Source organism: Ambystoma mexicanum, chromosome 2p (assembly GCF_040938575.1).
Source record: "Ambystoma mexicanum isolate Mex_15411 chromosome 2p, UKY_AmexF1_1, whole genome shotgun sequence".
NCBI classification, from domain to species: Eukaryota; Metazoa; Chordata; class Amphibia; order Caudata; family Ambystomatidae; genus Ambystoma; species Ambystoma mexicanum.
Window position 1 is genome coordinate 741,289,105 of NC_090923.1, and position 23,870 is coordinate 741,312,974.

At 44.7% G+C, this 23,870-nt stretch overlaps 1 protein-coding gene across 5 annotated transcripts in view; it reads left to right on the plus strand.

The window, feature by feature from the left end:
- The window catches only part of LOC138566737 (protein FAM98A-like), a 702,281-nt gene extending 680,433 nt beyond the window's left edge, over positions 1 to 21,848 (plus strand). For all 5 annotated transcript variants that reach the window (XM_069644365.1, XM_069644366.1, XM_069644368.1 and 2 more), the window contains one exon: positions 17,090 to 21,848. In XM_069644365.1, coding sequence (XP_069500466.1) covers positions 17,090 to 17,233 — 144 coding nt within the window. In that variant the 3' untranslated portion in view covers positions 17,234 to 21,848. The remainder of the gene's footprint in view (positions 1 to 17,089) is intronic.
- The last annotated feature ends 2,022 nt before the right edge of the window (positions 21,849 to 23,870 follow it).

Consider the following 23,870-nt stretch of genomic DNA (forward strand, 5'->3'; position numbering starts at 1 on the left):
TGAACCGTTTGCCCGCGAATGTACTATCAATAGACATTTTTTCCATTCTCCAAGCTTCGCTAATGGCTGGAAATAGATAATCGGTTTGGTATTTGTAGAACTGAGTTTTCGCAATGAAATGGATTCCCACAAACTGAAAGAAAGACTCTAATGTTTTAAAACTTGAACCACTAAAAAGTGCAGCCGCTGCACAAAGTAGATTGCCTGCTGGCAGTTGTCCCAGCATGGGTTGTGCAGACCATGAGAAAGGATGATATTTTGTACAGGTGGCATGTATTTTAAGGTTAGTGCCTCGAATTGCACAAGTCACATTAATCAATGGCTCCCCACATACTTCCCCACCTACCGAATGCCCACATTTCAACCGAATAATAATATCAATCAAACAACTATCGAATACAATGAATTTGGCCTCTTTCCTTATACTGTCACTCTGCATCCCAGCTGGTTCGGCCTGTAACGTTGAGGACATGTCACTCACATGAAAGGTAGAATCTCTGATATCGTCTTCCGCTATGTTCAGTGATATTGAAGGTGTTTCATTGTAGTCCACTTCATTCTCTTCCATTGCAACATCTGTTCCTTCTCCGGCAATGGGTGAATAGGACAATTTCTTCAACTTTCTCGCGGTCATAGTTTTTGCGGGTGTGGATTCTGTGAATTTATCTCCGACTGCATCCGAACTACCAGGAGGACATTCACTATCAATGGCTGCATGTGGTATAGCTCCGTTGTCAATCACTTCATATTCTTCCCATTGGCACGATGCATCTCCAGTCTCAAGTCCCTGCCAAAAGGTTTGACAAGCAACATCTCTCGTTCGCTTCACTGTCTGTGTAGATCTAGTTCGTACACCCACTCGCAACTAGAGGACAGATTGGAAAAGGGATGTTCAGTTTAAACACAACTTACAGTATTGAACTATTAACAGTGAAAAACAACATAATATAGTGACCAGGACACTAACCTTCTTTTGCTTTCTTTTCTTTGAAACTTTCTTGCCTCACACTTCAACATCAGGACGCTGTTGCTCCGACTCGTGTGTGCATGTCTCCACTTCCTCTTGCGCTGCAACGACTATATTTTCATGATAAGCACATCCATCACGCACTGACGCTCCATCGACTCCCTGAAACATAGAACTTTCATTAGTATGTATAATAATATTGAAAACACAAAATGTACTTGGGGACCAATACCCACGTACATCTCAATAGCAAAACACGAATGAACGCTTTGTGTAGAACATTCAAACGACAATTATTCACGCATTGTTGATCTAGTTAGATGGAACTGTCAAGATCCATACCTCGGGCTCCTCATAGACTTCCATTGATGATATTATTGAAGATGATGCTTCAGTGACTCCCTGAAACACAGTAATTGCATTAGTATGGTTTTCTATTTTGATAAAAAGAACAGAAACTTTGTGCAGGCGTGAACGGCTCATCTAAATAGACCTGCACAAATGATCAGTTGTCTAAAATAAATAATGGATATGTAAATATGATTCGATTTGCTTGATCGTTGGAAGTGTCACCACCCAGAGATCTGCATCAACTACTAGGGGTGATGTTCTTGTAGAAGAAGCTCCGTCATCTCCCTGAAACATAGTACTTGCGTTAATAAAGAAGGAAGTATAGCGGATGTAATCACGTCATATGATTTAGCTTGATCGAACTGTCAGTATCCATACCTCGAAATGCATAAGAACATCAAGGGACGATGTAACTGCGGTGCACACTTCTGCAAGCTGTTGCGCCGACCCGTAACTGAATGCTCCCCCTTCTTCTTGGACTAATGCTCCATCGACTCCCTGAAACGTAGGACTTTCATTAGTAATGAACACAAAATTGAAAAAAGAAGACACATAGGAGGGCGACGGAACTGTCCTGAAACGTACCTCGAGCATCTGAGTGACATCAACGGTAGTCGTCAATAAGTTGGATTCCTCAGCATCTCCCTGAAATACAGTATTTGCATTATTTTGGATAACAATAATTATAACTGAAAACAAAGACTAGAGGACGAGTACAAGGGTGAACCATTAGGTAACATAATTACACGATAAATTAAAACTATTGATTTACATGCCTAAAACAAGTCAGTGGCAGAATAGCCAAGTAAGATTACCCGATAGGCGCTTGAAGTGGCTGATGACTGCAATAACGACACGGATGGAGAATCTTCCGCCTTCATATTGAGTGGATACATAAATGGGGAAATTATTGTTAGCTAATGCTACACACTACCGCAAGGCCGAGAGATAAATACGTAAACTTGACTCACCAGTGGAGGGATGTGGACGAATAGAGTGGGAATAGCGGTTGAGAGCAATTTTCGCCTCGCTCGCGGTGTGTTCTTCTTTATTAGCAATGATGTGGAGTACATGTCAGAAGTAAAGTGCCTGCTGCAGATGCGGTATCGATCACCCCTCTTGTCCGCAAGGACCTCTAGGACTCTACTTTCAAGCTCAGACGGTGGATATCCGCAATATCGGACCCATTCTCTTATCTGATCTATTGTCTTAGGGAAAACATGCATTATAGTACCTTCAGATTTATTATGGGTCTTCGAAGGGCAACCGCCAATGGAACAGGCAGGCATTGTGGAAAGTTCTGAAAAGTAAAGATCAACAATTCTCTATGAATACCAATGTAAACTCAGAACATGTGACTAGTTCCTTGCATGTACTGTCTTGAACGAAAAGAAATTGGACGCAAAATGATTATGGTACATGGCCTTACCTTGACGAACAAACAGTTAGATGCAGGGATCAGAGTAGTTTCTTGTCGTAGAACAGGGAGCAGTTCACAGGTTGCAAACTGACGAGTTTCCTCGAAGTGGTCACGGAAGTTCACAGAGACGAAGAGCAGATAACCAGCACCTTCACGGGTTGACTAGCAAAGCGCAAAGAAGTGCTCATTAGAAATATGAAGTGGGTTATAAAGAATTCGAAACAGGGGTGTGTTTGTGAATGAATGACGTGTCTATGTCGTGGCATTATGTGGATTGCAGGGGGCCGTCCAGCATGTGGGGGGATGCTTGGCAGGAGACACGGGGTCTGGAGGTAGACATGGGAACAACAACCCATGCTCTATAGACCACTTTGAAGTGTACATGGTCTTTGGCACCTCTTGGCCTTTATCGCTCCCTGACTGCTCCAGTTGCCAGCACAAGTACCCCGGTGCGAACTGCCTTTGATAGGGCGGGGGGTGGATTGGGGCGGTGGTCGTGCAGACAAGACACAGGAAGACTCGTGAATGGAGACACACTTATGTGGATTGCAGGGGGCCGTCCAGCGTGAGGGGGGATGCTTGGCAGGAGACACGGGGTCTGGAGGTAGACATGGGAACAACAACCCATGCTCTATAGACCACTTTGAAGTGTACATGGTCTTTGGCACCTCTTGGCCTTTATCGCTCCCCGACTGCTCCAGTTGCCAGCACAAGTACCCCGGTGCGAACTGCCTTTGATAGGGCGGGGGGTGGATTAGGGCGGTGGTCGTGCAGACAAGACTCATTTGCCGCATGGCCTCACCAAGGAGAGGCCATCTAACTGCATGTAAGAGGCTGGCTGCAGGATCTAGTACATGGAAGGCAGGGGGGTGAGTTTATAAATACCTCACCCTCCCAGGAGAATATATGGGTGCAGTTCACCCTGGAGACCCTGGATGCCTAGGCAGTTAGTCAGCAGCAGGCTGGCCTGTGGTGGCAAGGCGGCACGGGCCAGAGGTGGTCATCTCTGTACCCGGTGCCCAAAAGGATGATTTATTATGATCAACCATATTTACCTATAACCATGTTTTGTATCAATAAAATACAACGGCCTTCCTTTTATTGCCAACGCTTGAACAAATCAAAACAACCATTGTTAAAATATATGTTGGGTTTTATTTTAGATCTTAATTTCAATTGAACATAAATAATAAACATTACACATTGTAAATTTGCGGTTGCAGCACATCCAGGGAAAATCCGCGGTATTGTCCACTGTCGCTGGGGGAATGTTGTCTAATGGCAAGTACCGCACAGGCAGGTATTACTCTCCGAACGCGGTGTCCGAGCCTCCCGTGAAGCCACCAAGTGAAGCAACGATAGGCCACCAGCCTGTACCACCTGTGAAAACGAAAGATGCAAACTGTATTAAAATGACAAAACTTTCTTATCACTGTCGATTCAGGTAAAAAATGTCATTCTGCTTTGAAAAAAATTCTATCTAGAAAATGCACAATATGGAACCAATTTACATGCATTCGAATGATATGTAGATGTAATTTTATATGTGGGAGACGACCATGACATAGTAGTGGCATCACTGACATCACAACCAGAGTATACTTACTCGTTACTCGGATTACGCGGACGAACAGTGCCGCGAAGTTCGTGCATAAGCACCATCATCATCCTCAACACGGTCCGTGAGAGGCAGGCTTCCCTGAACTCTGGCAGCTCAGTGATGCATTGCGGACTTGGCTCGCCTTCCGAAATGTAGGCCAGGCATCCCGAGTTTTCTCGGCAGCAGCAGTTCTCCTCCTCAGTTGGCATTAGCTTGCACCGATTGCACGTGCACCAGGTGGAGACGCCGTCCATGCGACATGGTCCAGGCTCTTCATCCGTTGACTGGTCCTCCCAACTGCCGTCCGAATCCCCATCGTTTTCGCGTGCTTGCCTTTCCAGTAGTTCTTCCTCGGTGTACTCGGGCTCGTACATATAAGGCATTATTGTAGCCATTGTGTGGTAAAGAAAGTAAAATAATTTATAGTGGTGGTACTGGTATCTGTTCACACGGGCTACAATCAACGAAGGTAGCTGACCAGAGCACAGAAACGAGTCACAGAATACTCAAAGTAACACAGAGAGAGGAATGGATTCGAAAATCTGCTGCTGTGTGTTGTGAAACGGTCTGTTTATACTTATTGAGGAAAGAGGCGTCCTGCCATTTCCATGGCGACACTTCATTAGCTGAGGCGCAGCGATTGTTGACACGAAACGGGAAATGGGCGGTACGCGTCTGCTGATGTCAGGCTCAGGGGCGGGGGATTTGATTTAGTGCCGCAAAAGCAGGTGAGCCAGGGCGATGGGGGGAAATGATAGGATTATCATAAAATGGCGGATGTTTTCGAGTGCGTTAATGGACGAAAAGTCGGGTAAGGTCCATAGGAAAGTTTTCTACGATCTACCGATTTATGCTTAAAAACACATGGCCGAACCGTAGGGACAATAAAAAAAAGTCCCGGAACTATCCTTTAAGTTTTACAATCCTCTTATTGCTTTGCGCCCTGCTACCCACGGGTTAGGCGCGCTATACAAATAATAAAAACAAACAAACAAACAAACACTTGGTGGCGGTTCCCGTATTTTGGGTTACCCTACTCCATTTTTACCATGCTGCACTACAGAGTACAGCCTTGACTGCTCTGCTATACCTACCCTTGAGCGAGTCAGGCATGTAACGAGAAGCCCTTCAACTAGGTCTGAATTGAGCTTCTAAAACTCCATACATAGCATCTAGGAAATTCATTCTAAAAACTGGCCAGCCCCATACTACCCTGTCATTTCATCAACACCTGTTTTTATGACAGGTGTTTTGTCATTGAATGTTTGCCATAAAAACGTTTCAAAATGTTTTTTTTAATTATATTTGGGGGTTCCGCCCAAGTCCCCATTATGTATTTATTTTTTATATTTCCAAACCACCACATCCATTTATATGCCCTTGCCCCCCCCTCAACTCCCCAAAAAATGTAAAAAAAACATTTTTCAGCAAAAATGATGCAGCAAAACATCTGACGTAAAAACAGGTGTCAATAAAATGACTATACCCTGTTATTATCCCACTCTGTTTTCTGTCTTCCTTGTCTCTACCCGCCTTCTCCTGCCTTGTTCGTTGTCTCCTGCTGGTGTTGTTTCCACTTGTTCCACGTTCTGCTACTCCTTTAGCCTTTGTCCTTCCTTCTGCCTCGTTGTACTTGGGGATCAAATTCTGCTCCCCGCTTGCCATCCTTTCCTGTCACCTCAGTGCACGCTATGGCTGTATGGAAGGACAGACCCTTTTTCTACACAGAAAGGACCCCCAGATTGAGTATGGTAAGGTGCAAACCTGACAGTTTGTGATACCCAGAATCTGATACAATGGTGCAAATGCAAGAACCAATTGCCACAGTGCTAATCCTTTCTACTGTAATGCAAAGGAGAATGCTTATCTGCGTCTAGCAATCGCATGGTTCGAAATTGAAGGGATGTGGAAGCCTGGCATAGTAGAGCCTGGTTAGCTTGAAACCAACAGCTACCATGAGCGGCTTTTGGCTCCTAGGGCCAACTGGTGTCTTCCAAACATGTAAATGTGACATTAACTTTGAGTATTTCAGAATGTTAATAAAGAAAAATTACAACACATCTAATATACATTTAAACACAATGGTTGATAAAAAATGGACACAAAGTGGAAGGGGCATCTCTGGTAGCTCCTGGTTCCCCTGCGGTAGCTTCTGCCTAAAGGGTGATGCCCAACACCCACTAGCTGGTTTTAGCTCCTTCTCATCGAATCTCAATTTTGAACCCTGCAATCACCAATAGAGATGTCTTTTACCCACGTGGTCCTTGTCTGCTGGGCCACAGGTAGAGCACTTCCTTGGCAACCCTAAGAAATTGAAGGAGTTTTGAGATGCCTGCACAGTTGTGTTCACCTTTAGACAAACGTATTGGTTGCTTGTGCCCTAGAATGGGCAACCTCTTTGGTAACAGCAGAGACATCACTCCTAAATAGCTACCCTGGGTTCATAATAGCTTTAAAAACCTATTTTGAGCGACCAGATTTAACCTATACCACTCATGAGAATTTATTTGACTTCCAACAAGGGAGCCTGGATTTGTTGACGTACATTGCATGCTTTAAGCAAATGGCACAAGAAACATCTTGGCATGAAGAAGCACTTTGCACCCTGTTCTGCAGAGGGTTATCGGAAGACTTAAAAGATGATCTAGCCTGAGTTCCAAGAGCCCCGCCTCTTTTGAACAGTTACTGAAACTAGTCCTTCTTATGGATTATCATTGATTTTAAATGGTATGTGATATTATTAAAAGTGATGAATTTGCATTTTGTATTATGTGTTTATAGTTTGTAATAAACTAAGATACACAAAAAAAACTAAAAAAAAGAAACTAGTCTTACAGATCAACTTCCGTATTCAAGACCGGAAAACGGAAAAAAGAAGACATAGGACTGGATTTTCTCACTCTCTTCCTCCTGAACAAACAACTGCGCCCTTGTCGGATACAGGTGAACCTATGCAAGTGGATGCAGCTTGCAGTACCCTCTCTGAGGAGGAAAGATATAGAGGTCCTATTACTTGGAACACTTTGCCATTAACCATGCAAATTGCTCAACACCAAGAACATTTGTCCTTTTACCTAATTAGAGCAGCACATGTTTCTCTAATATTGGGCATTGCATGGCTTCCAGGCCATAATCCCTATATCAACCAGACAACCCATACTATATTTCTTGCTTACAGGTTTTGTTTCCTCCTGTCAGGCTAAATCTTCTCACATCACCTTTTTCTGCTGACCTAAGACCTGCACAAACCAATAGTGTACCAGTGGCATAAGTCCTACCCAAGAAGTGCCATGCATTCCAACACGCGCCTTCAAACACTTGTGTATATGCGCGTTACAAATGCCATATCATATCATATATCATAACACGTATTCCAAAAAGAGACGTCTAAATCTCTTTCTCCACACCGAACAGATGATTGTGCGATTGAGCTACTTCCTAATACATTCGTTTCCTTCAGCCGAATATTCATTTTATCTGATTTGGAAAAATCTGCTCTTAGGAAAATCTTGATGAAAACTTGGAACACAGGCTCATTTGCAAATCCATTTCCCCTGTTGGGGCGTCTTTGTTTTTTGTATCCAAAAACGACACGTCAGAATTGGCCTTCAATTGCATAACCCTCAAAGACAAGTATCATTTGCCATTAATCACAGGCATATTGAAATCACTTCAAGGAGTTCACATATTTACCAAACTTGATCTACGTGGTACGTACCACCTAATCAGAATAAAGGAAGGTGATTAATGGAAGACTGCCTTCCTGACACCGTTCGGACACTTTGAGTGTTTTGTGATGCCATTTGGATTGTCCAACTCACCAGCAGGATTTAAAAAGATTATCGATCATCTCCTTTCAGACTTACTACAACATACCGTCATTGCTTATTTAGATAATATCATCATTTATTCCCGCCATCCTCCAGAGCATACAGAACACGTTTAAGAAGTGCTTCAGCATTTGGACCAAAGCCTGCCGAAAGCCAAACCTGGGAAGTGATTTGATGCACCTTCGGTCTCCTACCTGGGTTACGTTATTTCAGTTGCTGGCATTGCTATGGATCCATGAAAAGTCCCTGTTACACCCATGGCGAACACCGCAGGTGGAGTGAGAAATAGAGGAGAGGAAGAACCCAAGTTGGACCTCGGAGGGTCGGTCAGAGAGGAAAGAAGTCAGCCAGGCCAGAGCCTGATTAGTGACACCCAAGTTATCATGGAGTCGGTAGAGCAGGATGGCATGCTGGTCGCTGTCAAAGGCAGCAGAGAGATCAAGTAGGATGAGGGCAGAGGGGAGATTAGATTCAAGGTTAGAGAGCAGGTCTTCACAGATGTTCAGGAGAGCGGTTTCCATGCTTCTGGCTGCTTTGAAGCCAGACTGATGGTCATGGAGACAACCAACAGATTAAGTGTGTAGATTAAGCTGGTAGATGACCAGCTTTTCCAGGAGTTTCCCCAGGAAAGGAGTGATGGAGATCGGGTGATAATTAGCCTGGAGGGATGGGTCGGCTGAGGTTTTCTTGAGAAGAGGGTGCACAAGAGTCCTTCAGGGGGGAGCGGGAGGGGAAGGTTCCGGAGGCAAAAGAGTGGTTGCTGATGTCAGCTGTCAAGATTCCAAAAGGGGAGAGAGTATCGACACTCTCCACTGAACCACAGAAGCCAAATAGATTCGACCCTCCCACCGTGGTTGGCATGGGTGCCTGATGTCTGGAATAACAGCAAGCCACGTGGCAGCCAATGGAGGGAAGAGGGATTAGGGAGAGGTTGTGGATAGGGAGGGAGAGATCAGGAAAACCGGAAAGAGGTTAAGGGTAAGAATAATTGGATAGGTTTGGGGGGGTTGGGAAAAACATACATATACAGAATCACCTTCTACTCCTACCTCCTGACCTGCCTGACTCCTGATGCCTACCCTACAACCTAACACCTTCTACACCTTCTTATAACCCCTTCAGCCATGTAGCAATGTATTATTAGCATGCAGCATGATGAAACATGGAATGCACATACTCACATTTAGCAATAGCAATGAAAAAAACAAGGGAATGACCCTGTATCAAAAAACATACTCATGGCTCTTTGGGCAAGCAATACAACACACAGCAGTCCTGTAACCTAACATAAATGAACCCAGTCCCGTGGTAATCTCTTAACAATGGCAATGGCATTAAATGATACGGGTGTCCGGCATACCTCTGCCGACCTAATAACGATCTTAGTAAGGCCCAAAATAAGATTCTGTGTGCCTCGGTGTTGGCCACCGTCCTTATTCCCAGCAAGGCAAACTTGGTAAATACACGGACAATAATGTACATATGCACATGCTGCAGCAGCCAACTCTCCTTGCATTCATACTTTTTCAATGAAAAACATACATTGATGTAATGACTTCACAAGACATGCGGGTACTTAGCTTGTTGTCTGGGTGCCCCGCGGGGGACCACACAGACCTGAAGAGATGACGCCATGAGAAGCTCTGACCGCCGCGACCCGGGCTGCCTGTGTTTATTGCGCTCACCCTGTGACTCGAGCCGCACATTAGCCTGACATTATACAGCCTCGGAATCACCACTGCGGCTTGGATGCAACCACCAGCAGTCCTCTGCCGTCTATACACCTTGGAAATATCTCCATAAACGCCACTTTGACCAACCATGCCTGAATGCTTCAATAATTTGCACCTGGGCACGGGCGGCCGTCACATAAAGTAGTCCTCAGTAATTACAATCAGCTGGGGAAGCGTGCACACCGGAGAACTACAATTCCCTCCCAGTGCTGCTGGGAATTGTAGTCTCTTCAATCCACACATGCAAGGCTAACGTTTCCGCAGCCCCACATGCCTCCTCCTGGCCCAAACCTTGAACCTGACATCGGCCAGGGCTGGAGCAAGGGTGTCAATGTGGTCCTTGATGGTTTTGGAAGAACAGGGAAGAACCTGTTTTGAAGAGGTTTTCATAGATCAGACTTGTCTAGAAACTACGTCAGTGGAGAAGAGAGGGGATGACCGCAGGGGAGCCGGAGGAAGAGGAAGGACGGGAGGGAGAAGCAGGAGAAGCTGAGAGGGTGGACACGATGTTCTGGGTCTTCGAGATGAAGCGAGAGGCCAGGGCCGAACAGAGGGCCTGGGAAGGGACAGGTTGGGTAGACACTGCGGCAGGATTGGCCAGCTCCTTGCAGATTTTAAAGAGTTCGGCTGAGTTGTTAGACGCCGCACAAACAGGGGCTTGGATGTGTGCTCTCTTCTTAGTGAGGACAGAGAGTTGGTATTGCCTTTGGAATCAGAAGATAATAGGGCACAGGCACTTACATTTCCCAAAGCGATGCGTCCAACTGGCCAGGATCACCAGCTAGTTCTTCACCGGGTAAGCTACCTATGGAATGTATGCCCATGGCCCATGTTTTCTCAAACGGTACTGCAAGAGGCTTTCATTCCTCATTCTGGCTGGCATTTGGGCGGCTTGCCCACACCCTACCCTACTTTATGATCTGCAACTTCGTCTACATGCTAGAGCCCCAGCACGGGATATCCCACCATACTGGGTACTATCTACTACATTGTGGTCACCTCCTCGTCCCAGGCCAAGCCGGAAGACTGTTTCTTCGAGAGATTTCAGGACCTGATGAAGTCTAAATGTATGGCAGTTTATTTTAAAGGGATTCTATGGGAGCTGATGCAACAGACGTCTCCTCCATTGTCCCATCATACGCTCCTTCCATGCCCTCACCAGTCATGTTTAAACCGGGCCGCAGCTTTCCTCAGGCCCATTTCATTGCAGCCAGCTCCACCTCTGCTACCTGCATCAGCCCCACCTCTGCTACCTGCATCAGCCCTGATGCAGCCACTGTTGCCTTCAGATGCCCGACTTCCTCATCAGCCGCCAACTCCAGGCTGTCCGGCACCCATGAAGGACCTTGGCGCTTCCGACCCATCAGATCCTGTGTATCTGACAGATGAATACTCGTCAAGTGAGAAGGGCAAACACATCCATCACCCCAGCAAGGACTAACGCAATAAGCTACTTGGCCTTGTAGAATTCTTATGGGTTCCCCCTCCGTAGGCACCTCAGCAAGAGTCTAGGGGTCCTTTCAGAAGCTCTGCCCTGAGATCTTCTTGTATGTTCAGACTACATATCCAAAAGGACATCCTTGTGGAGGCTTGCAAAGTTTGTCAGAGGCCCCACTTGTTTCAGCCTACAAGTAGAAAATGGGAAGCCCGCTACAGGCCCCTTGCCTATGAGAAGCTATGTTTCACCGCTTCTCTGCAACCTCAATAGGAAGTGGTAGTCTTGGCCTTATTTTACTCCAAGCCCTCTACTGCTAGTGCCACCTCCTCATCAGCGATTGTTCTAGGCGAGGACGACAAATTGCTGAAAGCCTACGGCAGTAAGTTATATGCTAATGCTTCATTGCACTTCAGATAATCCAACATAGGCATGCTTCTGGCTACCTCCAACCAAAGGTTGTTCCCGTAAATCAGTGATTTTGAGGCGTACCTTCCACCTCAGAAGCAGAAGGCATTTGTCAGGCCTTGTGGAAGCCAAATTCTTCATGCAGGACCTCTGGAGGTTTCTATATGGTGGACAAAAGATTCCCAGAAGAGGCATGGCATTGGGCGCCCACATGCCCAGAATGGCCTGGGTGCATGCAACTAGGTTCACATTGGAGGGAAATGAAAGAATATTCTACTTTCCCTTTGACAGAGAGGATTAGTTGCTTCCATCCGCAGATGAAGAATTTAAGAGAAAGACCCTCCCTGTTATGTCCAAGCCTGATCAAAAGCCTTTCTGCATTCTTCTTTCTCCAGGGAAGCCATAACAAGATTGTTTAGGGGGTTGTGTGTCTTCCAAGACAGGAAGGACAGACATGTGGACAGGGACCCCCACCACCCTTGGAAGAAAGAAACAATATGCCTCTTCCAATGTCGTCTTCTACAAATCTACATCTGTGTCCTCTGTATATTATAAAAAGCAATGATGAGTGGATCCAGGTCCCACTCTACACTAGCCATCTGCAGGCTCCCTCGACACATTGCTCATTGCTGTATCATTTCCCAGGACCTGGGGATACTCTCCCTTGTCTGTCCATGCTACCGTCCTTCTGTTCCCCTCATCCTGCTTCACCGCTCATCCAGATGGGGGTCCACTCTGCTTTTGGGGGAGATCAACGAGCTTCTGGCTATGGAAATGATAGAACCTGTTCCAATGTGACGGAGGGGGCTGGGGTTCTACTCCAGATTATTCTCTTTGCTTAAGAAGGACCACGCTGGCCTGCAGGTAATTCTAGACTTTTCCTCCTTTAAACCTGTTTTTCCGAATTCCATATTCAATATAATCACACCACTGCAGATCTTGGGTACAGAAGAGTGACTGGTTTTGCGCAGTGGACCTCAAAGATGTATCCTCCATGTTCTCATATGGATGCCTCACCGTAGGGTGCTTTGTTTTCCACCAGTGGGAGACACTTACAATACATAGCTCTCCCCTTTTCGACTGAATTGAGCACCAACTGTGTTCTCCAAGCTCATGAATGCGAGGGCCAGCTTCCTCCTTCTTATGGGGCTGTATGCCTGCCCCTCCCAGGATGAGTGGTTGGCCAGGTCCCCTTGCCCTGCAAGAGGCTTTCTCGGCTGAGTTGCTAGTGGACAATCTCTTCAACCTTGGTTTTTCCATCAATTTTCAGAAGTCCATTCTTGTTCCATTTCAGAAACAGACATTTCTGGCATTCGTATGGGACTCGCAGGCAACAAGGATTTTTCTATTTCAGCAGAGGGTCACAGACATCTCGCTGAAAGTGGCCCACTTCCAGAAGAGGGAGTAGAATTCAGCCTGTTAGTTCTAGAGGTTCCACAGCCTCATGGCTGCATGCATGCTATGTTCTCCACTAGCCCCCTAAAGATGAGACGTCTCCAGCTACACTTGGCATGCTTCTGGAATCATACCCCAGCCATGCAGTTAGTCAGATCCCAGATTCCAGAAGATCTCACTCCGGACCTGGCATGGTGGAACAAGCTTTTTGACCTAGGGGTTCCCTATCATGAAACCGCTACGCAGAAATGTTTCACTATAGACTCTTCCCACCAAGATTGGGGAGCCAACTTGGGACCTCCCAAAGCACACAGCCTACGGTCCCATCAGGAGAGTCTTTTTAATATGAACGTCCTGTAACTAGAAGCAATTTTCAACACCTAGAAGGCCTTCATCCCTGAGCTCAATGATCTCCTCCATTTGGTCATCTGCCTGTAATGATGTGGCAGTGGGATTCCAGATTAGCAGCTGTTCCTCAAGGCTATTCATCTTTCAGGAATTACCTCCACGGAAGTAGACCTTCTGATTATGCTGTCTTCATCAAATCATGAACGGGGATATAAAACAGTCCATCCTGATCTTTTAGCGGTGGAACCCTCATGTGCACTTCTTCGCAACATCAAGTACCCCACGTTTCCGTCCTGAGGAGGAGTGGTCCGGCACCCCTTGGGCAACACCCTGATGAAACAGTGGGACTTCAAAGCGCTTTTTGTTGTTGTCTCCTTATTCCTCTCCTTCACAAATTCTTGCCACTGTTTTCCAGCTGCAAGAATGCTACTCATTCTCGTAGCTCTGCAGTGGCCAGCTTTTGGTTCTCTGACCTCATTGAAGCTGCGAGGGATGGTCCGATCCCCCTTTCACCCATCCACAATCTTTTCCAGCAAGGCAGAGTACTTCACCCCCCCTCAATTACTGAAGTTAGCAGCCGAGTTCCTGAACAGCTGACCTTGGTTTATCAGCTGAAAACATCAAATTAATTTAGGCAGACAGGAAGGCCTCCAAGCCATTCCATTACAAAAGTAAGTGGACCAGGTTTTGTTATTGGGCCCTGCACAAGCATATAAACCCATTAGAATGCCCATCTAACGAGATTCTAACATTTGTTTTTTTAGTGGTTATCATCCAGCATGTCTTTTGATATCGCGCCTAGAAACACAGGGGCATTATAAATGACATAACATATAATTCCTGACGCTCTTACCTAGCGGCTATCGGGGCCCATCGCAACACTCAGGACACACCTTTTTCATAATCCACTTGTACGCAGGAACCTAGATGGCCTAACAAGGCTCTCATCCCTGATTTTAGAAGCCTTGTCCAACTTGGGACATGAATATTGCCCTGGCGGCATTAGTGCACAAGCCTTTCAATCCATTAGCTTCCAAGAAATGTAGGTTGCTTTTTTTGTGGAATTCACATCTGCACTTAGAATCAGCGAGACTCGCACTCTTCCAGCCTCCCAGCTTTATACAGTTTTTCATAAGGACAAGGTGTCTATAAGGATGCACATGGCTTTTCTACCTAAAGGGGTGTCATTGTTTCAATTCAATGAGGAGGTTGTTTTGCCCACATTTTTTCAAAATCCTCAATCTCCTGCTGACACTGCTCTACACTCCCTTGATGTCAGGGGTTCCCTTAAGTTCTACCTGCACCAAACTAAACAGCTTAGAATTTACCAACCACATAACCCTCAATGGGCGGTGATCACTCATTGTATTCAACTCAACTGGGATGAGTATGATTCTTCCCTTAGTTCTTCTCGGTATCCCTCCCAGGTCTCCCGTCATCCCCATTACCTTTTGCTCTCAGGGTTAGTGTCACTGGGCCTGCGTTCAGGATGGGATCCTTTCCTCAGTTTGTCAGGTTGGCTTCTTGATTCTCTGTTTCCTTTTCCTCTTCATTATATCCACTCCGTGCTGTAGTCGAGTAGGTGGTCTCGACATCATTATTGGACTTCACCCCCCCTCAATTACTGAAGTTAGCAGCCGAGTTCCTGAACAGCTGACCTTGGTTTATCAGCTGAAAACATCAAATTAATTTAGGCAGACAGGAAGGCCTCCAAGCCATTCCATTACAAAAGTAAGCGGACCAGGTTTTGTTATTGGGCCCTGCACAAGCATATAAACCCATTAGAATGCCCATCTAACGAGATTCTAACATTTGTTTTTTTAGTGGTTATCATCCAGCATGTCTTTTGATATCGCGCCTAGAAACACAGGGGTATTATAAATGACATAACATATAATTCCTGACGCTCTTACCTAGCGTCTATCGGGGCCCATCGCAACACTCAGGACACACCTTTTTCATAATCCACTTGTACGCAGGAACCTAGATGGCCTAACAAGGCTCTCATCCCTGATTTTAGAAGCCTTGTCCAACTTGGGACATGAATATTGCCCTGGCGGCATTAGTGCACAAGCCTTTCAATCCATTAGCTTCCAAGAAATGTAGGTTGCTTTTTTTGTGGAATTCACATCTGCACTTAGAATCAGCGAGACTCGCACTCTTCCAGCCTCCCAGCCTTATACAGTTTTTCATAAGGACAAGGTGTCTATAAGGATGCACATGGCTTTTCTACCTAAGGGGGTGTCATTGTTTCAATTCAATGAGGAGGTTGTTTTGCCCACATTTTTTCAAAATCCTCAATCTCCTGCTGACACGGCTCTACACTCCCTTGATGTCAGGGGTTCCCTTAAGTTCTACCTGCACCAAACTAAACAGCTTAGAATTTACCAACCACATAACCCTCAATGGGCAGTGATCACTCATTGTATTCAACTCAACTGGGATGAGTATGATTCTTCCCTTAGTTCTTCTCGGTATCCCTCCCAGGTCTCCCGTCATCCCCATTACCTTTTGCTCTCAGGGTTAGTGTCACTGGGCCTGCGTTCAGGATGGGATCCTTTCCTCAGTTTGTCAGGTTGGCTTCTTGATTCTCTGTTTCCTTTTCCTCTTCATTATACCCACTCCGTGCTGTAGTCGAGTAAGTGGTCTCGACATCATTATTGGACTTCCCAGTTGGCCGACTCTCGGTCACGCCACCACATCGTATTTGATTGCTCATCTGCGCTTCCGACCCTCAATCTCTCTCGCTTTGGGCATCCTCCATCTAGGACTTACACGCAACCTCTCCTCCAGACTTAGAAATTGCATGTCCGTGTCTCCTTTAGCTCTCCTCACACAGCTGACTTGAAACTATCGGCTTCTCTCGCTCTCAGGACGCCGACTCCTTGATTTATGACGTGTTGCAGGGGCTTCCCAGGCAGAGGGTCAAAGTCCTTCTTCTCTGTTAGATGAGTACTCTGTATTACTCACATGATCTTCTCAGTATTAGACAAGTAGTTCTTTTCATGTTTATTTAGGGTTTCAATATGACAATAGCAGATATCCATTTGCCCAGCATGTTCTCTTCCAGCAGGTTTTATCAACGTTGGTTTGTAAGTAGATTGGATAGGGAGATAATCGAAGCAGGAGTCTTTGTCCTGAAGGGGCTCATCTCTCCCGGTGAGGTCTTGCTTGCCTCTACTCCTAGGAAGGGTATCGCATAGCAGGATCACCTCCCTAGCCTCAGCCTCACTGGGAAAGACTCCCCCCCCGCCTCCCACTCCCCAAGGAGGGGAGTGACTGAATCCCACGATTCGTAACAACTCCCATCAGAATGGAGTAAAGGAGACTACAGACTAGGAGTACAGTACTCACTACTTTTTCCCCAATAACGGTACAAGTTAACCATTCCCTGCTACCTAAACAGTATGCTGGCAATACTTTTTATAAGTTGTATGGACGGGTCCTTTCTTTAGCCATCCATGGTATGCCCATGACCCCAATCAATTTACAGCGCTTTGTTGCTTCTAGCTGTTATGTTTGTGCTCATTAAATAACAAAATATAAATATTATTTCTTTCTGATATTTGTTATTTATTTTTATGTTTTACTTTACATGGCAGGTGCTGATGGGGAGTGTACCAGACCGAGGAGGCAGGCCAGGCGAGATTGAGCCCCCAATGCCATCATGGGAAAAAAGGCGAGAAGGTGGAGGTGGTGGAGGTCGTCAGCAGCGCTCGGGCAAGCGCAATAAGAAGAAACAATGATAGCTGGTGTCCTAATGCAGCTTCCCTCCTGGCAGCTCAGTTTGCTGATCACTGAAGCCTTTGTGGGTTGCGGAATGTACTGCAGGGTTTCGACATTTGGGTTGCAGAAAACAGAATATAGGATGTTTTTTCTGAATGAATACCCACCACTGCTGGCTATAATCGGTAGCTGGATTTTCAGAATGTTTTGCATTATGTCATCAAAGAACGTATACAGCTTATACTCGTTAATTCATAACGTAGTGGGTTTCATTGGCACCAATGCAGAATGATTAGAACACACAGCAGCCTTAATAACTTACATGTGGTTGATATACCCTACCACCCTTTGTCATGGCAACTGTACTGTATGAAACTGAAGATTTATGATCTTTGAAGATGAATTTTCAGATTTCCAAGCTATAGTGATATATGTTTTGATCGTGCTGTTGGCTGCTTTAATTTTTCCTTTGCACTTTTTATTCCTCAAAAGAATTTTTTATTTTTGTAAATCTTTCGCCAGTGGGCTGATTGTCAAGATGTTTCAGGTTTTAATAGTTGAGACGCCAGGTCAGTTGTACCGGGGTTCCTTTGAGTTAATGCTATCTGTAGGCCTATCCATATTCTACTCCCAAAAGCTTCTGTAAATTACCATAATCGTCAAGTAACTTTCCTTTGACTTGATGTCACATTTGATAGGTCAAGCCACCTTTCCTCCCAAAATATAGGATATCCATCTCCTGCTGTGCAGCAGGGCAGATGTGCCACTGTGCCAAAGAAATGATACCTTAAGCTTATGCACAGCTCTCTCTCGTGCCCAGTAACCTTCCTCCCCCCTGTTGCGGTCTCTCGCCCCACGTAGATGGAAGTATGTATTTTGTTATCTTGCTCTCCTTAGACCAAACTCAAGATTTATGTATTTCTATTCTAAGGGCAACTTCTCCAGTGCGTACTTGTTCCAATTCTTCAAACTCCATAGGCTCACTTGTCTTATCCTGAGAACTGGAATCCGTATTGCAGGATCTGCGGTAGCAGACGGCCCCAGTGTCTATTCACAACTAGCACTGCCTGCTAAGCTTCTAAGGTTCTCATCACACTCAACCGCTCTTCCAGAACAGCAGGACATTTTTAACAATCAAAACCAACGTAACTGTTGGAAAGGGAATTTCTGACTTTACTGTCATATCTGTGGGCTTTACTGGGATATCTGCAATAGAATGTATTTGCATTCACAGACTTGGACTCCAGGATTATTTACAAACCTGAAGGTTAACTTATTGTGCTAAAGAGAAATGAGATCCTCTACGTCCACATTCTCAGTATCACGGCTATTCCCCTAAATGTCTCCATAAACACCCTAAGGGAAGAGGTTTCTAGATGATTCTAATAACACTACAGACACGCAGAGGGGGCACTTGTTTCAACCATCTGTAGATTCAGCAATGCAGATTTGTTCTGTGCTGCAGATCGGGGCATTTTCTGTTGCGTACTGCACTGAGCAGACAAGCGGAACCTGGAAGCAGATCTACCAGCGGTTTCTCCAAGGAGAACTAGTTGGGAAGATTTTGAGGAAATGGGATCGATCCTAGGTAAATATTTCTATCCCCTCATTTGGACCAAAGGTGAACTTGTACATGGCGCCGAAAACCAATCATTGCATTTTCTGTCAGTTACAGTTCTCTTGTCATTCTCATGGAAAAGTGGAGGACCTTGTACAGAAAAGTCTTCCAAAGCGCTTGCTGAGTGCATCATGAAAATAATTCTGGACACACCTGCTTGATCATAAAGTATCGGTTTTTCACATCTCCTGACCAGCAAAAGATGTCTTTCTGTTCCTTCCTGTCTGGGTGGCCCTTCTCTCTCAACGCAACAGATAGACCGGTTTCCCCTGCTCACGACTAACTTTTAAAGACTGAATAAGAGGCAGTGATCTCGGGATTGGCTACTTTGTTTCTTACTGTGTTTTAGGGAGCAGTCACTCCTGTAACTTGTTGACTCAACATTGTGTTTCATTTCTTTTCTGCCTTGCAAGATGACTCCAAAAGGTTACAGCTGTTGATCATTAGTCTCTTTAGAATGGCCTGTGAAGAGTCTTCTCTTTGTGTTACGTAACGGGGCTGTGTAGAAAATGTTTCTGATGCTCTCAAATATTATATGATTATTATCAAGAAACCTCATCCCTTCTGGGATTAAAATATGATTTTAAAATATCATGCTCACAGTTCTCATCGGATACAGCTGGTCACCTAAAAGATAACCTTCCTAGTACCGAGAATATCATCTGGAAGTATCTGTGTGGGTAGAAACCCTATGTAATTTACTCCAAAGGAAAATTGGCAGAGCAGGCTCACTTTTTTTTCTGAATAGATGATCTGATTTTCAAAACGAAGAAAGCACTAGGAACTCTTCATAATCTGAACGTGACGTGGAATTTGTTTTATTTAGATAACACGTGTATTTAAGTTGATCTAAAGTAGCCATTTCTCCTTATATCTTGTAGCTGATTCAGAGTGTTTTCCCTGACACTGGGTCGCACGTGCTTAGGACAAAGGCCTCGTCTGTTGCCTTTTAGAGACATGCGCTTATTTATAGAGATTTATTACTGCCATTTTGGCTACCGCTCACCCCTTCTGTGAATACTACTGGGGAAGTCAGCTATAAAGATGGTCTATTTGTCCAGGCCCTGTTGAAAGACATGTTTGGCTGTAATCGTTCGTTCTGGTTGTTTCCGCTACCACCATCATGGGCTTGCTGGCCATGTTTTGAAGAGGTCCAGGGTATGGGTTTTGAGGGTAAGGGAAAGAACATGTAAGCCCCTTCCTTTGCATTTTATCTGCATTAGGGATGGTGCGTCTTTGAGAAACTGGAGCGAGACGCAGGGGGTTGGGGACTTGGCGTGGCTCGTGTTTCGTCCTGTCCATCAGGCAAAGGACAAGCCACTCATTCGTCTATAGTCAGTAACATTTTTTTCAAGCTCCATCCGTGATGATTTGCAGAGATTCTGATGTCTCATAGAGTTCCTTTGCATTTTGGGACCCGTAATAGCTGAACTTACATAATAAAAACAAGGTGAAGGAACTGACACCCTAGTGTGATATAGGATCTAAAACCTGTGTTCACTCTGGTTTGGCCTAGAATGGTTGCAGCAGGAACGTGCCAGTGTTTTGTAAAGTGTCATGTTGGGTCTTCAACATCAGACAGAAAAAACAGGCTAAGATTGCATCACTCATGAAGCCTACATGGCTGGGAAGCGTGCACTGTTCAACAGAAGGTTTTAAAGAGTGTGATGTATGCATTATTGAAGCCTCCTGCCCCAACTCCGAATGAGGCGTATATCGGTCATTGGCCAGGTCAAATTAGATGCACTCACCTGAAAGGATAGAAGCCGAACAAAAGTAGTTACTACTCCCTACCGTTGAATTCATTAAAAACTTTTGGTTTTTTGATGACGTTCTTCCTGCTGCATCTTTAATACAAACACATTTCAGGAAGGTTGGGATCTGTGGCATAGCAGGGACACATGGCGAATCTGCTTTCAAGTAAACCCTTTTCTGTCCAATCCTTCATCATTAAATGGCACTACCCTGTTTGAAGCCTTGAAAATCTTAAACATTAACAGTTGATCAGTAATACAAGATAGCCTATGTCACATCTTATGCTTGACATATCTCGTTTTACCAGGTTCCTGTTCACAAAGCATAGATGTTAATTTAGAACTCTCCAGCGATTTTTCACAAAACCGTTCTGGAAAGAGGGAGATGGACATGATGCCAAGATGAAACCCAAATAGTGAAGTCTGAATAACCTTGATAAATCTCAAACTCTTTAGAGCAGTTTGTGCCGCCATTTTCTGAAATGCATTTGATATGAGGAAAACGTTGAAAGGGTAGGTATTGACGACCTATTCCAATGGTTACGCAAGACTGTATGTAGGTTTAAGGCCCTGTGATTTAACTGTATGGAAGTGGGTCCTATGTATTGGACACTCCCAACCCCCCAGTGTTCCTTGCATACGTTTTAATTGGTCATCAATTTTGAAAGGGCCAACACTTTAAAGTAAAATGCACTTACTGCCTTCCCCCAGAAGGTGGCACTATTGTTTATCTTTGTAAAAAGAATCAATGTATTTATTTTTCTAATACTGGACGATGACGGTAAGACCGATGATCTTCTTGTACAGCAGAATGCTGTTATTTCCGTGGGGCAGACGCAATTGGGGCCCTTTTATTTATTGTCGCTTGTCCTTTTCCTCTGCTGCAAATGAAAACGGTTATTTTTTTTTTTTTTTTTTTTTTTTTTTTTTTGTATTTAATCAACAGATTTTTACAAAAATGATTTTTTGTCGTAAAATTCGCATAAAGCTGGTGCTGTCACTAAAAGTGTTGCTTTAAAATATTGCTTAAAATATTGCTTAAAATGTGCCGTCCTCGCGGACTATGCCCGTGGCAGATTTAGTGTTTCTAATATTTTGTACGTAGCTATCTGCCAAAACGGTTATTTTGTAGCGTTTCTTTTTTTTCTGCACCTGAATTGTAAGAGAATGCGTTTCTTCTGGAGGGACATGCATGCAGTTTGCACCTACGTGGTCGGGATCCAATAGCACACAATAAAGAATCCAAATGCATCAATATGAAAAGAGCCGCATTACGTTTGTTTATCCGTGTGGGTTATGAGAAGGGTGGGGAAAGGATGTTTGCAGAGTTGAACAGACAACTTGTGGCTTAAAATACATGGGAATACCGGCTTAATTTGTAAAAAAAATAAGTGCCACGGCCCAAAAAATCTTGGCCCCCTAATGCCGGGCTGGGACCGGCGGGCGCCGCCCGCAATGCGGCCGTCACGGCCCAGGCCGGTTCAGTGCTAGATCTAGATTGGCCCACCACCAGCCCATCACATTGCTGCTGCTGCTCCATGTCACATGTTTGGCGCTGCAGCAACTGCTGGCACAGGCTAGTAGTGGGATGGTTGCGGAAGGAGCACACATATCTATCTTTGTTTATTTCACAACTTATTTTATTACATGTTTTAAATCACTGAAAGTACTGTGGGATTAACTAGATTTTTCAGGTTGGCATCAACTTGCATTCTGGGAGTTATAGTTTAACATTAAAACCACAACAATATCCTTTTGGCTTAAGATGTTGATATAATGATTTACATGCTGTCATGTGGCTTTAATTAGAAATGTGCGTTTTTTGTAAGTAAACTCTACAAGACATTATTACTGTAGACCTTGAAATCCAACTATTTGAGCCAAGGTTTGTGATCCTGGTCAGACCCCTTCCCCCCTCGACATCCCCTGCTATGACCTAGGATATGGCCACTGGTCTCTAAATGTCTATTCTATGTAGGTTTCCTATTCATATTGAAGTGGAGGTTATGTTCGGGATAGCCCTCTTATCTTCTGCCTCAGCACCCGTAGTGCCGCCTTGCACATAACCAGCAGGACAGGCACCAGAAGTTAAAGGTGGAAGTTATACAGAAACTACAGCATCTGGGCATTTGATTGGCAGCTCCATAAGCAACCCAATGAAATCTATGCCTCCTAATTACCTGCAATTATTTTAGCTGCCACAAGTGTTCCAGTGTTTCCCCCTGCTGACTAGTAGCTTGTGTAACATCTTCTTTCTGCTTTGCACTCAGTTTCCATATGGGCACGTTGATTTACATGTTAGCATTGTCACAGAGAGCCAGGTCAGCATCACCCCATGGGTAAAAATAATTGGCAACACCAACAGTTTGGCCTTTTGTGTAGGCATGGGAAGGCACTGCCGTAGTGGTATTACTTGGCTATAGAAGGTAGCAGGTGAAAAATGGTGCAAATACCTGGGCTGGGCATCTAAAAGTGTCTGGCAAATGCCTAATACTTATACAAAAGCCAAAACTGTTAGCTTTGTCATTACTTGTTTTTTACAGGACTTCAGTGAAGGACATGTATAGTGCTTATAAATGAAGTGCCTGAAGGCAAACCTGGTTAACACGTTTTTATTACACCAGTAGCACACCTACAGTGCCAAATAATTAAGTCATTAACTCTAAGAAGAACTGGCAGGCACTACTAGTGCAAAGTTTGATGGTGAGGCTCCATTAAAGCAAGTTCAAAGAGTTCCAATGAGGTGATGTTTATCATATCATGTGTGCATCAAGTACTGGGCATGAGAAAAAGTGAAAGAAAAGAAAAAGCAAACCTAATTTTTCACGCCTTGAAACACTTGTGTATAGGCGCGTTATAAATGCAATATCATATCATAATATTCAGTATATGGACCATTACAGCATGCTAGTTTACAGAGAAACATCCTTAGTGAAGCAAGTGCATATTTCATTGTTGTATATAAAGCTATTTCCAAAGTAACGTCCTGTTTGTAGGGCTGGATGAAGTTAGCCAACAGAAATCAAGGGAATTTTATAGACATAGTGTAGCCTGTCACTGTCACCCAAGCTCTAAATCGTTAGTGCTGCAATAGTTTTAAATATAGTTAAAAACAAACAGCAGTTTGACCATAAACTATGGAGACAATCTCTAAACACCACCAGAGGTCGTACCCAGTGTAACCCGGGCGGCGGCATATCTCAGAATGGCGATCTGCTGGATAAACGCGTTCGTGTTCATAAGTTGAAAAAGGTCAAACATGCAGCCCGCTTAAGCATTAAATCA